Source organism: Electrona antarctica, assembly GCF_951216825.1.
Source record: "Electrona antarctica genome assembly, chromosome: 19".
Taxonomy (NCBI): domain Eukaryota; kingdom Metazoa; phylum Chordata; class Actinopteri; order Myctophiformes; family Myctophidae; genus Electrona; species Electrona antarctica.
Window position 1 is genome coordinate 30556141 of NC_136800.1, and position 14790 is coordinate 30570930.

At 42.3% G+C, this 14790-nt stretch overlaps 1 protein-coding gene across 1 annotated transcript; it reads left to right on the forward strand.

Moving 5' to 3' along the window:
• Positions 1-730: 730 nt before the first annotated feature.
• On the forward strand, positions 731-8133 carry asip2b (agouti signaling protein, nonagouti homolog (mouse) 2b). The gene is made up of 3 exons (XM_079530497.1): positions 731-886; positions 5883-5956; positions 7907-8133. The coding sequence occupies exons 1-3, from the start codon at positions 787-789 to the stop codon at positions 8063-8065; spliced, it is 333 nt and encodes a 110-aa protein (XP_079386623.1). The 5' UTR covers positions 731-786; the 3' UTR covers positions 8066-8133.
• Positions 8134-14790: the final 6657 nt, after the last annotated feature.

Here is a 14790-nt window from a genome sequence, read left to right on the forward strand (position 1 = left end):
AAGAGAGTGGACATCTGACATGGGAGAAGTCCAAAAAAGGTGCAATGTGTTCGGTTCTTATATTCTTTATTTTGTTTTACTGATAATAAGGTTAGAAATAAGTTTATAGGGCATAGTTTTACTGGGGTTAAGTTTATGTATAGGATTAGGTTTAGGCATCGTTTTACTGAGGTTAAGGTTAGAAATAAGGTTAGGTTTAACCGTTTAATTTACTCGTCGTTTGGTATTCAGTCAAAAATGGAAAAACTTAGGCCTATATAGATTAAATCTTGTCTGACATTCTGATGATTTAAGGCAGATGTCATCACTGAATTGTTTTCGGTTTTGAGGATCCAAACATAAACCATAGAAAATTGCCATCCATTTAAAATACTAGACAATAGACATAGCCTATTAGGCTAAAGTTATAATAAGGAGCATGGTTCTGCTTTGGGGCCAGCGAGGGGGTGGAGGGTATGAACTTCTAGGGGCCAGGGCCATTGATAGTCTCGGCTCTATGCTCTACTAGCACGCTGCACACACGCACGCAAGCACGCGCGCACACACACGGTACGCACACACGCACACACACACACACACACACACACACACACACACACCGCCCCTATTTTCCCTCCCAACATCAGGACAGAAGCAGCCAGCAGCCTGTTGGATTTAAAGGGACCCGAGAGAGAGAGACTGATAGAACATAAAGGAGTTTTTTCTCATGAAAGGAGCACATGGACATATCATTTTGAGTTGATTTGTTCAACATTTAATTCCAACATTTGAACAGATTTCTTCAGAATGTGGAAGGTATATCTGCTGTGTATTTTCCTGCTCTCAGTGGCTCTCCCGTTGTTGGCAGAGAGAGATGTGAGCAGAAAGAAGCACGAACATGATTCAGGTGAGGCTGCTCAACACCACAGGCTTCAGATTAACAGTTCATTTTCACAAATTGAATTGAAGTGACTGGCACAGCGCGTTGGAAACATTCGATTAAGAATACGAGACTGCTCGCCCCTTTACCAACTACACTAATCGTGCGTCAATTAAATATCATGTCACGCTCTCCCGACTCCCGTCGTGATTAGATGAACGTAGGTATACGTGCAAAATGGTAGGCTATTGACATAATTTAGGCATGTTTCTTTTATGTTTAGTGTCATAAAATGATAACTCAAGCAAGCTTCCTCACGCTGTCACGCATGTCTCATTCCAAGCAATCAACAGGTGGAATGAGTTTGTCATAATATTCTCTAGGCTAAGCTACATGTTGAGTTTAAAAGGTCCCTTTTCTGTTGCTTATTAGTTGCGTTAATATATTTTTTCTAAATAGACCTGGCTATACCTGCAAAGGCATATCACTCGATATGAAAGATAGCCTACATTTGTTATGGTGATGGGCAAGAGGGCAATTGGATCTCGCTGTCTCTCCTGCATGATATGGATGGGAGTTAGCACAAGATTTAGACTCTCGTCAGAATCGAAAAAAACTCTACGAGAGTCTAAATCTTGGGCTAGATGGGAGTAGCCTACAGAATCAATATGAAAACTAAATAAATACTTCAATCAATCAAGACCAATAGAACTATAGTGACAGTATACAAATATATTTTGCACCATAAATTGAGCTGTAGCATCTATAAATTAAAGATATTAATTCTCGCTATAGTCCCACAGGTCCTTTTCCAATATTGTTATGTGTTATTATTTTATTTTTATTTTTTCTGTTGTATTATAAACATTAATCTCTTGGCATTATTCTTGAAATAACAAAGGGAAATGGGAAAAGGATAGATAGCCTATCACATATCACATTTTGCTTTCCACTAGAGTGTAGAACTGAATAGGCTAATACCCTTTTCATCACATTTCAGTTATGATGTGACATATGTTCCTGTTTTCTGTTCTTAAACCATCACCTGAACCACTGTCACCAAGTTAAATTCCTGTGTGTTTGTTGTCCATGATTCTAATGACCTATATAGCATCCCTATTCCAGGTTAACATTTCTACAAGTTCACAACACCTTGCAAAGAGACATGTTGTGAGCTTGTAGATTACAGTAGCTATATCCTGCAATTATATTTTAGTGAAACTATAGGAGAGGGCCTAGTATAGCGCCCAGGGTATTCAACTATAGGCCTATAGGGTTTCAGTGTTAATTTCTAGCTAACTTAACATAAAAATTACAGAAGCTGTCTATACCCTAGATGGGCGCTATATGGTTAACATAATGTGTCATCTATAACAGATATGCCAGGCTGTTTTGTTTTTTCGTCCCTGGCCCTACGCTGGGACTCTGGGAGTTCCTCAAAATTGAAATAGATATCCGTGTGCACATGAGTGAGGGCATGTGCACAGGGCAGGCCAAAGGATTCCATGCCACTATAGTGGGAGGGCATCCATGATGGGCAGCAAAAAAATAAAAAATAAAAGAAAACATGAAAACAAAAAGAGTAATAATGTATACAATTCTCAAACAAGCAAAAAACACAATAGGACAGCAGCAGAAGAAAGCAAACAGATCCAAGGACAAAGGATTGGGTTTTTAAAGCAGTGGTCATAGGTTTGTTACCATGTCCATAAAAGCCCATACAGTTCATTCCATTTAGATTTCCCAGACGTATCAGTAAGCTGAGAGAGATGTGTGTGGTACAGTGTGTGTGTGTGTGTGTGTGTGTGTGTGTGTGTGTGTGTGTGTGTGTGTGCGCGCGCGCGCGCGCGCGCGCACGTGTGCATGCAGCAAAATGCTCACAAACTGTAGTAAAATCTCCCAACGTTATATATATTTTTGTGTACAGCACTATAGCAGCAGGCCACATATCCCCAATTCTTGAATATTTTTCGAAATTGGTCGGATTTACAACTATGTCATTCAATGTAATTGAATAATTATCCCTCTAGGCTCCTGCCAGGCTACAGGACAGATTCTAGCCAATCACAGACATGGGTGGTGCTGCGGCAGGAAAACAAACCCAATACCCATACTGACCCCAAGTCCTGTATACCAGTGGTTCTCAAAGTGGGGTCCGGGAGGGGTCCTTGAGGGAGTTCCAGGGGGTCCCCAGCTAAATGATAGTCTAATGGGTCCATTTGGTTCCATTTACACACTCAAGAGTTAAATTTACATTGATTTTACTATATAAATTGGGGTCCCAGAGATAGAAATGCCATTAAATGGGGTTAGCCTAATTCATGCCAAACTGGGGGTCCTTGAAATTAGATTGTTATAGAGCCGTAACAATCTTCTCTTATGGGTGTCTCTGGCATATCTCTTCAAATGGGGGTCCGCGGGCTAATTAGTGTCAATTTGGGGGTCCTTGACATGAAAAAGTTTGGGAACCACTGCTGTATACTGTACTTTGTTGTATGACAAAAATCTAAATAACTGATTTACAAGCGTGTGTGTGTGTGTGTGTGTGTGTGCATGCGTGCTTGCGTGCACACAAATGTTTGTGCTTTAGTGTGTGCGTTTGTGTGTGTGTGCGTGAGGGTTAGGGTTAGATGGAGTACAACTGGTGTAAGGGGTAGCCGTAATTTGCAACAATAGATTTTTTATAAAGTTGCAATACCCTCCATTGACAGCTCATTGATCCAAATAGATTGATTTCCGATCTGCTTGTATTAAACAACGTTAAACTCACCATATTGCAGTTGTAGGGCAAGCTTGAATTATCCTCTTTCAATCTGCAAAGCGTTTGTTTCATAAAAATCCACTGTAGGCATGTTTCTGTCAAGAAATTCCTTGCAGGTTATTATTTTTCTATGTGTTGGAGTTTGGAAGCACTCGTTTTCATTAACGCATCGCGCTGAAATGGAATCCCCGGCCGCCTCACTTCTTGTACTTTTATAGCTGTTCCTGTTACCTCACTTCCTGGAACTATTGCTAGCATGCTTTTTCCCCACAGCTCCCCCCTATGTCATGATCCAACCTTGTCAACAGAAAATTAATGACATAATTACACAAAACAAAACATTTTTTCAACATATTTTGGGGCGATACCCTCGTGGCCCACCTGTTGGGAATCACTGAAATAGATGCCTTCATTGTTGTCCTATGCACTGTACCAGTCCAGCTTACATACTCCATACATACACACAGAGATAGACAGTAAGTAACGCCCACAAATATCGCATCCAGTTTTAGGCTGGGGGAAATGTTTTACAATGCCAAACAGCCAGGGCCGGATTAACACCTCTGAGGGCCCCTGGGCACTGAAGCTCGAAGGGCCCCCCTTCACGCGCGCACAACATCTTTGCTGTTTTGGAGCCGTTTTGGGGCAGTTTTATGCCGTTGTATTGGCCTATTTCCGGTCGCCTACCCCCCCCAGAGTGACAGCCAATCTAGCGCATTGTTGCTGCTTTACACACAATTGCACTTTTCAGCTGCCCTTCTCACCAACAATAAAACACTAATCTTTTTAGGCACCATTTATTTCATTCGGATTAGCAGGGAAAGTTTCTGTGGAGCTTTTTTTTTTCTTTTTTTGAGGGGCCCTTGGGCACCAGGGGCCCCTCAAAAAAAGAAAAAAAAGAGCACGTGCCCAAAGTGCCCATATGGTAGATCCGGCCCTGCAAACAGCTGCTGTGTTACGTTCTGCACAACGAATATGGTTAAAAATCTGGAATTAAAGATTATACATTTGCCATTGCAAGAAACAGAACCCATTAGAAGGACAAAGTGGCTACAAGCCATCCGCTGAGAGGATAATTTTGGCCGCCTGTGGAACAGTGTACAACAAAGTGTACAACGAAATTTACTGGCACATCCACGGACGGTAGGTAGGCCCAACAGTGGATAAGGGATCAGCATTATAAAAGTATATATAAAAATAGAAATCTACAGTCTGCACACTGTAACTTTGTAAAGCTCCCATATGTCTCGAAACGTTAATCTTACAGTTAGTGTGCAGACTTCAATTTTCTTATATTGCCTTCTGAATAAACCCCTGCACATTCATTGCTTTTATTTAACCAGTAAAACTAATTGAGACATGAGTCTCTTTTACAAGAAATAACTGGCCAATAGGTTACACGAGTGACCACAAGAAAGACAAGCATAAAAGGACATTACAACAAGCACAGCCATATGGCTGACAGACACAGAATATTACTCACTTCGGTTAATTAAAATAAATACAATAGAAAAAATATAAAAGCAGCAAATAAAAACTAAACTTCAATCGTCAACACAGCAGTGACATCAGCCATCTGCAAACATCTGTACCTGGAATTCACTCAAATGAGCTCCATAATAAACTTGAACTTGAATGAAGTCATATACTGGCTTTTGGTGTTAGCGGTAGCGTGCTTTGTCCACAGGCAACAATGACTCAATGTATGACATTGCAATTGCTTTAAAAATGGCTATTCTGTTAAATAATCATATTTGAAAATAGCCCCATTTGCATTGAAGAAATGGATAGCAAATCACATTTTTCCCCAGGTGACTCCGCCCCCCAGCTATTGACGTGCTGATGACACTACGCCGTGTGTGTTGCTGTGCGCCAAAGTATAAAATGGCATTTACACCCATTATAAGCCAAATGCGCTAAAATGTTTTTTTCACATTGAGGCCTGTAGATAACTAAGTTCAATTTCCTCACAATCGTGAAATGAATACATCTATCTATTTGATTTGATTTAATCTAATATGAGTATGTAATTGCATGTAATCTAATTAACCAACACTCGCCCACCCACTGTGACAGAGAAACTGGAAGGCCACATTAAATGATCAAATCAACCGCTCAGGCATTGAAAATGATATCTGAATCAGAATTATAAATCAGAAGTTGACTATAAACTTCTAAAAGGGGCTAAGGTCAGGCACTGGATTGTTTTTCACGGACATAAAAACCAGGCCTCTTAACAAAAATCTGTGTTTCCAACTGTAGCCTGGGGCCAAGGAAACCACCGCCGCTTGTTTGCCAGGAGAAGACTCTCTCCACTCCAGGGAGATCATCTTCCTGTAAGTTGTTTGGTACACATCAACCTCATGTTTGGGAACTCCTTTCAGTTGACATGTGTTCTTTGTTCTCCCCTTTAATACTGAAGAAATATTGACTTTCCCTAGTACAGTATGGAAGGGAAAGCCACCGTGTCTTAATCTCTCTCTACAGTATATATCTTGCTCCCATCTTGACCTGTTTGTATCTCACTTTTTCACCCTTCCTCTCCACCCAGCTCTCTCTCTGACAGTCACAGATACACTTGGTTGAATTTAAGATATTTTATTCCTCCCTTCATGTTCCTCTCTGCCGTCTTTACATTCCCTGTGGCCCTGCTATGTGGATTTAGTTTTTTCTGTAAAGTTGCTGTGTATTTCTTTTGTGTTCACCTTATGTCTAATCATACACATCACATACCTACCGCTATGTGGACTTACACTATGCTGGTCTTATGCAATGCATAGTGTGTGTGTGTTTCGGACGTGGGAAGGCTCGCCCCCTGGGAATGGACAGTGACTTTTTAATGGATAAACAGGCTAATTCAGTTTTAAAATCAGCTTTTTTCCAGCTCAGGATTTTATCGAAGGTGAAGCCGTCTTTTGTAGATTTTGAAAAAGTTATACATGCTTTTATCACCCGCCTGGATTACTGTAATGCACTTTATATTGGGGCTAGCCAGGGCTGGATTCACAGACTGCTATTAGTGCAAAAGCTGCAGCACGCCTTCTGACAAGCACAAGAAGGCGTGACCACATTTCTCCCGTTTTAGCTTCGCTGCACCCCATTCGATCGGCTGCACCCGATTCGACTGGTATCATACCATTGAATGGGGCCAGTATGGCCGTTATCATACCATCTTATGGGCCCAGTATGGCCATACTGGCATACTCACTGTTTCAGTATGTCATTATCAGTGATTGTCATTATCACTGATGTCCTGACGGAGGCGCGCCGTGTCTGGTGGCCTTGAGCTACGTGAGGCACCGCCGAGTGAGGCGCTAGCCGAGCGAGTCGCCGTGCCGAGCGTTGCGAAGGCCACCAGACCCGACTCAGCGCCGTCCGAGTTACGTCCCGATAGGCAGAGAATAGTATATATTAATAGCCCCTAGTTTCCATGCGCCGACAATAGTTGGAAATGACACGTCCACCAGGGGGAAACCTTGACCAGGCTATGGTGAGTATGCCAGTATGGCCATACTGGCCCCATAAGATGGTATGATAACGGGACATACTGGGCCCATAAGATGGTATGATAACGGTCAAATCGGCTGACTGCACTGGCTCCCTGTATGTTTCAGGATTAAGTTTAAGATTATATTGTTTGTTTTTAAATCTCTTCATGGGCTAGCGCCTCCATATATTTCGGACCTTTTAAAATTGTACGTCCCAGAAAGGGCATTGAGATCGGCAGACAAGCTGCTGCTGGAGGTCCCGAAGTCCGAGCTGATACTTAGGAGGGATCGAGCCTTTTCTGTGGCTGCCACTAAACTCTGGAATGAACTCCCCCTCTCTGTAAAAGTGTCCCCCTCTATCTCGATTTTTAAAACACTTTTTTTATTCCAAAGCTTTTAACCCAGGTCCCAGAGTGAGTTATTTTTTGTTTTACTGTTTTTCCCCACCTTGACCTTGTTGTATATTTGTATCTCTATACTATGTTTTTTATCTTGGACTTATGCAATTTTGTGCACTTTTATTTGTGTTTGTTATGTTACTGTATGTAAAGCACTTTGGTCAACTCTGTTGTTTTTAAATGTGCTCTATAAATAAAGTTGGATTGGATTGAAACAATGATGGAGCTCAGTTTATGCAAAGAAATGTATTTTACACCCACTTCTATACATCTGTAAGCCAATGATGTAACAATAAAGTTGATTGGTGTGTGTGTGTGTGTGTGTGTGTGTGTGTGTGTGTGCGTGTGTGTGTGCGTGTGCGTGCGTGTGGGTGTGTGTGTGTGTGTGGTGCAATTGCAGAAGCGGGTGAAGGCCCCGGCGCGCCGCTGCAGTCGGCTGATGGAGAACTGCTCCTTCCACGAGCCCTGCTGCGACCCGTGTGCCTCCTGCCGCTGTCGCCTCTTCAACACCATCTGCCACTGCTGGAGGATGGGATCACAGTGCTCCAAGAAGACTTAAGACGTAGTGCAGTGGTTCTCAAAAAAACCTTTTTAATTTCAAGACAAACCCCCCCAGTTTGATATTGCATTAGGGCCACAAACTACCCCCATAACACAGAGAGTGTACGAATGAAACCGAATGGGTCCATTTGGTTCCATTTGTACACTCTCCGAGTTACAGATATGTAAGGTTCTGTTTGGTATCTAGCTGTCCTGGGGGTCCCCGTACCCTAGAACCACTGATGTTGTGTATACTCTGTAGTACTGCGGTGTCGCTAGCCACAAAGAACTGTAGATTGCGCCGACTGTGTGCGAATTCAAACATATAACTCATCATTTCTAATTTAGGTTGTAGTTTATGCGCTACTGAGTTCAAATGTTGCAACAGCTGAAATAGTTACAAAACAGGCATAAGTTACAGCTTACCATAAATATCACGCCCTAGTCGTTAGTAAGCGTAAAGTCCTCTGTAAAATAGTGAAAGTTATGGTGCATCCGATCCTGCATAGTTTTGGATAACTTGGAGGGGCGATTTATACTGGCCGTTTGGCGTGGCCAGTGAATTCTCTGTGACAGATTACATACCCAGTAGTAATTTACGATGACAGATTTATGCCTGGGCTTTGGTTTTTCCACGAGTGGAGAAGCTGAGGATTACTGAGCTGCTGACAGACACAATTACACACAAAACTTTGTTTCTCCACCCTCCGGCAAGACCACATCCCGGGGCGATATTGAGTATGACAGGTTGTTGCCTCCGAAATTACGTTACATAAAAACAAAACAATGAACTCACCACCACAGTGTTGTGGTATGTAAACAGTCTATGATGGAATAGTATTATCATTTGATTAATGTTAATAAAATAGTACAGTAGGCAACAACCTCATCCTCGATCAAAATGACTGTTTGCATTTAGGTTATGTAATTTAACAACACGGCAATAAACTATAACAAGAATTACACTGTTCGCTGAAAATATTCTGTGACAATATAGGGTGGACTATGCAGCAGCATGTATACCTAAGATGAATCTTACATCTTTCTCCTTAACTCGGCACAGCTTTACCCTAAATGAAGAGAGAACTTGCGTACAGCTGGTGCAACTGACTGCTATAGGCCTACTGTATCTATAACATGTCCCGGCGTGATGCAATGTTAGCTTGTAGATCTGTTCTTTCTGGCAAGCAAACATCCTTGTGCGATGGATTATGCATTAAGCTCAAAGCCTAATTTATACTATGTCACTCAATACCTGGTGCCGCTTGTTGAAAATAACTGATTTTGGTTTGATACTGTGGTGTATAGGCACACACGCACGCACACGCACGCGCGCTGCATAGAAAATATGTAGATGCACAAACACACACTATGGACTGAACTTGTATGCCCACCACTGGTGACAGAGGGAACTTCAACACAGTTGCAGTACACAGAATGATCTCATATTACAATGAATGTACATGGTAAGTGAACGATATAAGGGACACATGATGTCATGTTATAAACTGACCAGGTTTAACCCAATCTAACATCCGACCCCCGTCTAATTCCACTTGGTTTAGTTAAAGCTACAATGTTTATCCAATTGTACACACTGATGATGGAGGCAACCATGCAAGACACCGGCTCATTGGGAGCAGTTATGGGGTTCAGTGTCTTCACTGTCTTGCTTAACTTTATTACTGCCGCTAAGTGGTAGCATAAGCACATGCCACGCGTCCGCTCTCACTCTACGCTCCTCGTTTAATTTCCGGGTTATTCAGTGATGTGGGGACTATTGTGAGCACAGTCATCGTTAGCCGTAGCAGCTCATACCCCTTAGCTATCATTACAAAGTTACTCAGCGATGCGATACAAACTCACAAATGATTTACGATCGTTGGGATGCTCACTCATGGGACGGCTCACCATGGACAGCGCTCGAAGCTTTAGAGAAAATCCTGTTATAATGGAGGCTCTCCATAGTAACCGGAGCAATGCTAAAAGGTAAATACGAACATGTACGTAGTTAGCACATTTAGTACCGCTAGCTTTAGCTACGATTATAAACGTAGAAGGCAGAGAAAAAGTTAAGGACACTTCGACACAAGAGCCAGGAGAAGCAAGAAGAAATCGGGAACCTTCTAGCTCCCATGATGGCCACTCTACCGCCTGAGCTATTGTTGCCTGTATTAACATACTATTAGTTAAAATCACCTTTTTATAGACATGTCATGTCATAATGTATGAAACAATGTCACATCAGTGAAACATGAGGGTACAGCTCAGTATTAGGAAGGTGTCCCTTACTTCTTACAGTATATCTTATGCATACAGTCATAAACACAAACGAGTGTATACAATGTATACACAATCTTCATGAATATATTTTGTGTATGTGCCTTCACCTCTGGTATTGTCCCCAGTTAACCCCATTAACCCTGGTGTCCTTATTTTGGGCAAATCATTAAAAATCGCCTATAACACCGTCCTACGACAAAGTATAAAATCAAGCTAAGTGGTTAACTGTATTGCGGCTGCTTCTGGTTATCTGAACCATTTCCGCTTTAAATTCACATTTATCTTGTCAGGAATGAGTACGTGGATCTATATGGGAACAGAAATAATATTTCTAACCTCATCTTAAAGCTCCTTTCGTTGTAGGCTTTGAAAGAAAACAGAATCTGAGTTCTTTTCAAGAAAAAAAAGGAAATAAAAGAATTTCTGTTCCTGTATGTATGTGATTCAAGCCTTTGAGAAAAGATTGTCTATATATATTTTTTTCTATTGAATAAATAACTTGTTATATTGGCCATATGTTCCCTCTTTTATCGTCTTTCTAATCTAATCACTTCTGGAAAACTGGTTTATAACCAGAATTCTACCAGCAGACCCAAACATTTAATACAGCCAAATACAGCCCAAAATGCTGTCTGGAAGCTCTACTCTTCCTTGTATCCACTATCCAGCCATCTTCTCATGTCATTCGGGGGTGCATACATTGGTTAGTCAGACAATCCCGTGCTGCAGGTTAAAAATCACCCGTGGCTCCCGACATGCGTGGCAGGTTAAAACGAATCTGTGCTGCGGGTTAAAAATTCACCCATGGCTGAGTGGTTGGTGCGGGCGAGTGCAGCGTCATTCGGTTCAGCCAGGTCACCTACAGTACATTGTGGAGCGTAGCTTTATCTCATGATGTGTTCTGGCCCCATCTGTGAGCTCACCCTCCACAGTTCTTCCGGTACTTGGTCAGTGGTCACATACAGTAGCAGAATCAGAATCGGTTTTATTGTCACATCCTCACATCACAGGTCTACAGATGAAAAACAGTGGGTGAAATTAGTTTTTGCTCCATCGTTGGGAAGGGAAATGGAAGAAGAAGTAGTACGGGGGCAATGGGTGGCTAGTATATGGCTGGTCCATTTAACGACTTGTCTTAAACCCTCAACACTTTGTAAACTTCACCTTTGACTTGGTCTGCTCTTTTTCCCTGTACATCAAATCTCTTTGCTGAAAATAGTCAATCTACAAGTTATTTAGGGCCAATGTTATAGGGATGCAAGGGTAAAAATAACAATAATTCCCTATCACACAAAGATTTGGCAGCCCCCCTGCAGTATCTCTGAGAACCCCCCAGGAGTATCAGTCCCCCTGTTGAAGACCCCTATTTTTTTATATCCCATAGCCCATGGAGGGACAATTGCGCTGCTAAAGACCAAATCTTCATGACATCACCACAACCAAATGTGTATTTCTGGGTAGATAAGCTCCGGCAGCATCGCACTGTGGCAGTTTTATTCATTAACCTAATTTTTGACTTATGATATTGTTACTGAATAGCCTATTAGAAATATTAGGCTATTAAATATGTTGGCTGACCAACGTGTGAAACTTCACTCTGTGGTCATTGCACGGAGCCACTTGGTTTATGGCCCCTGCGGTTTAGCCAAACACAAAAAATAGGAAGTGAGGTTTTGTATGATGGGCCGCAGGACAGTCAATTCCTCTATAAACCTTCTGTGTGAAGGCTGGGGTTTCATTTCATACTGGCCAGGCGTGTCCCTCCAGCACTGCTGAGAAATTAACCACATTTTTCTCTGACTTTGTCAGGGGAGAAGCTTACTTATACTCACTTGCCGACCTGATCTTCAAGCTGACAATCAATAATCGGATTATTTAAAAAATAAAGAAAATAGCTGATCTACAAGCAGGTCCGGCACCAAACGCTTGACCAAACAGGAGTAAAAGAGTGGAGCATTTGATTGATTGATTGAAATTCTGCTGAAATAGCGCCTTTTTTATACTGCGCCTTGCACACAAGTAAAGTAGGCCATGTATGGCTTACTTGTGCACAAGCAGAGCGCCCCATGAGGTGCGCTCACAACTAATGTAGACTAATGTCTATTACAACTGCTGTTCTAAATCCTTTAGACCCATTATTGACCTTATAGCAACCTTGAAATGTACCTTAGTTACGTCACCAAGAATGGTGGTCCCTTTGATGTTGATGGTGACGTCATCTTAAACAAGAGAGGACACACACACACACACACACACACACACACACACACACACACACACACACACACACAACTGGGCAAAAATGTAAGATATCTACGGTACATATACTATATGCGCAAAGCAGCAGGTATGTACATGAGGCTAGACTGCAAAAAAGTGCCAAAGAGGATTAAACAGGGTTATGATATGATACCTTAAATTCTAGCTACCTTGCCTAAAATGGCATATGAAACAAATCTTATTTAAATTATATATTTCTTAATTTCATATTTCTAATCAAGGCTGCATCTGTAGCCTACATTGATCCGTATCTTTTCCTGGGATGCTGTCAGCTTTCCTGGAAGGTGATGAAAGGGATGGAAGCGCATCACAAACTGTAATGCTGCCCAGTGGAATCAGTGGAATACAGGAATATAACCAACATGGAATTGAATGTATTACAAATAAAAATGTAGCGCATCTGTAACAAATCTTACATGTCTGAAAGCCAAAAGTTGTACAGTCCATTCATAGACTTTGAGGAAATTATTACGGTTGCCAGTGCCTTCTGGTATCAAGTACACAACAAAAAATGTCAAATCTTTAATAGGCCCTACCCCAAATATCTTTAACCACCTAAGCCATACTACTCTATAGATCCTCCAGAAAGCCATACATCGTACCTCTTGCTCGAATGTCTTATCTAATATACCAAACTAAAAATCCAAGACGGGCTTGTTTCTCTACTGAATGTAATCACACGTGCTTCACAAATTAACGAGATACTCAACAGACACTGGCTTCAAGCTGAACCATCTTTGAAGGACTTCTGCAAATCCCCACTCAAAATCCTCTCATTCAGGAGAGCATCCACAATCAAACACACTGTAATGTACAAAAACATGGTCCAAAAAAAGAACCAGATGTCTGACAACAACTGGAATGTAAGTATAGCTGTGGTAATAACAGACCGCTCAAACGCCACACTGGAAGGAAGATTCCGATTCATGAATTCATTAACTGTAAATCAACACATGATGTACATGTTATTATTTCCCAAATAAAACGAACTGGCTCCCCTTAGACGTCCTTCCCCCTCATCTGGCTAAAGAGACCAGTGGGGCTACAGGGCCGGATCTCCTATGGATCTTAAACCGGTGCCTAGCAGGTGATGTACCAGCCGTTTTTAAACATGCTGTGGTACAGCCGTTGCTTAAAAAGCCCAACCTTGATCCCTCTGTCCTATCCAACTTCAGGCCTATTTCCAAGCTCCCGTTTAATTCCAAAGTTATGGAAAAATGCGCCCTGGCCCAACTGATGCCCCATCTGAACACCCATGGCATCTTAGAAGTGTTCCAGTCTGGGTACAAAACCCTCCATAGTACTGAGACTGCACTCTTGGACCTTACTGCCGCTTTCGACACTGTAGATTACAGCATTTTGCTCTCTCGCTTGGAGTACTGGGTTGGCATTAGAGGGTCAGCACTGGAGTTTTTCAGATCCTACCTGTCAGGGAGAAGTCTCTGTGTTACCCTAGGAGACGCTACATCTTCCACAGCATCCCTCCACTGCGGAGTGCCACAGGGCTCTATCCTTGGGAAAATCTTGGTTATGTTGTACCTGCTCCCCCTAGGATCTATTTTTAGAAAACACTGTGTTTCCTTCCACTGTTACGCTGCCAAATCTACCTGCCTCTGAAACGTAACCCTGACTCCTTAAAACCCTTGCTCGCTTGCCTGGAGGAACTTTTTAAACTTTAACGACAGCAAGACTGAAGTTATGGTGTTTGGGCCCAGCAACAATGTGTTTCCTCCCGGTGATTTATAACCTGACTCCGCCAGATGGGGCAGCAGAGAGTACTGCTGCCCCATCTGGCGGAGTCAGCTTAGGTGATTTAGGCCCCCTTGAGCCTTTCTTAAAGCCAACTGCCACCAGTCTAGGGGTTAAAATCGACTCTGATCCAAAGATGGACAAACAGGTTAATGAAACAGTCAGAAAGAGCTTCTTCCAGCTTAGGAGGCTGGCAAAGATTAAATCTTGTCTTTCCCACTCTGTGTTCGAAACTGTTATCCATGCTTTTATGACATCCCTCCTCGACTACTGTAATGCCCTGTATATTGGAGTCAACCAGGTCTCCATCTCTCGCTTACAGTTAGTCCAAAATGCCACCGCACGGTTGCTTACAGGTACACGTAAGCGAGACCATATTAGTCCTGTACTAGCCTCCCTCCACTGGCTTCCTGTGCGATACAGGTTTGGCAC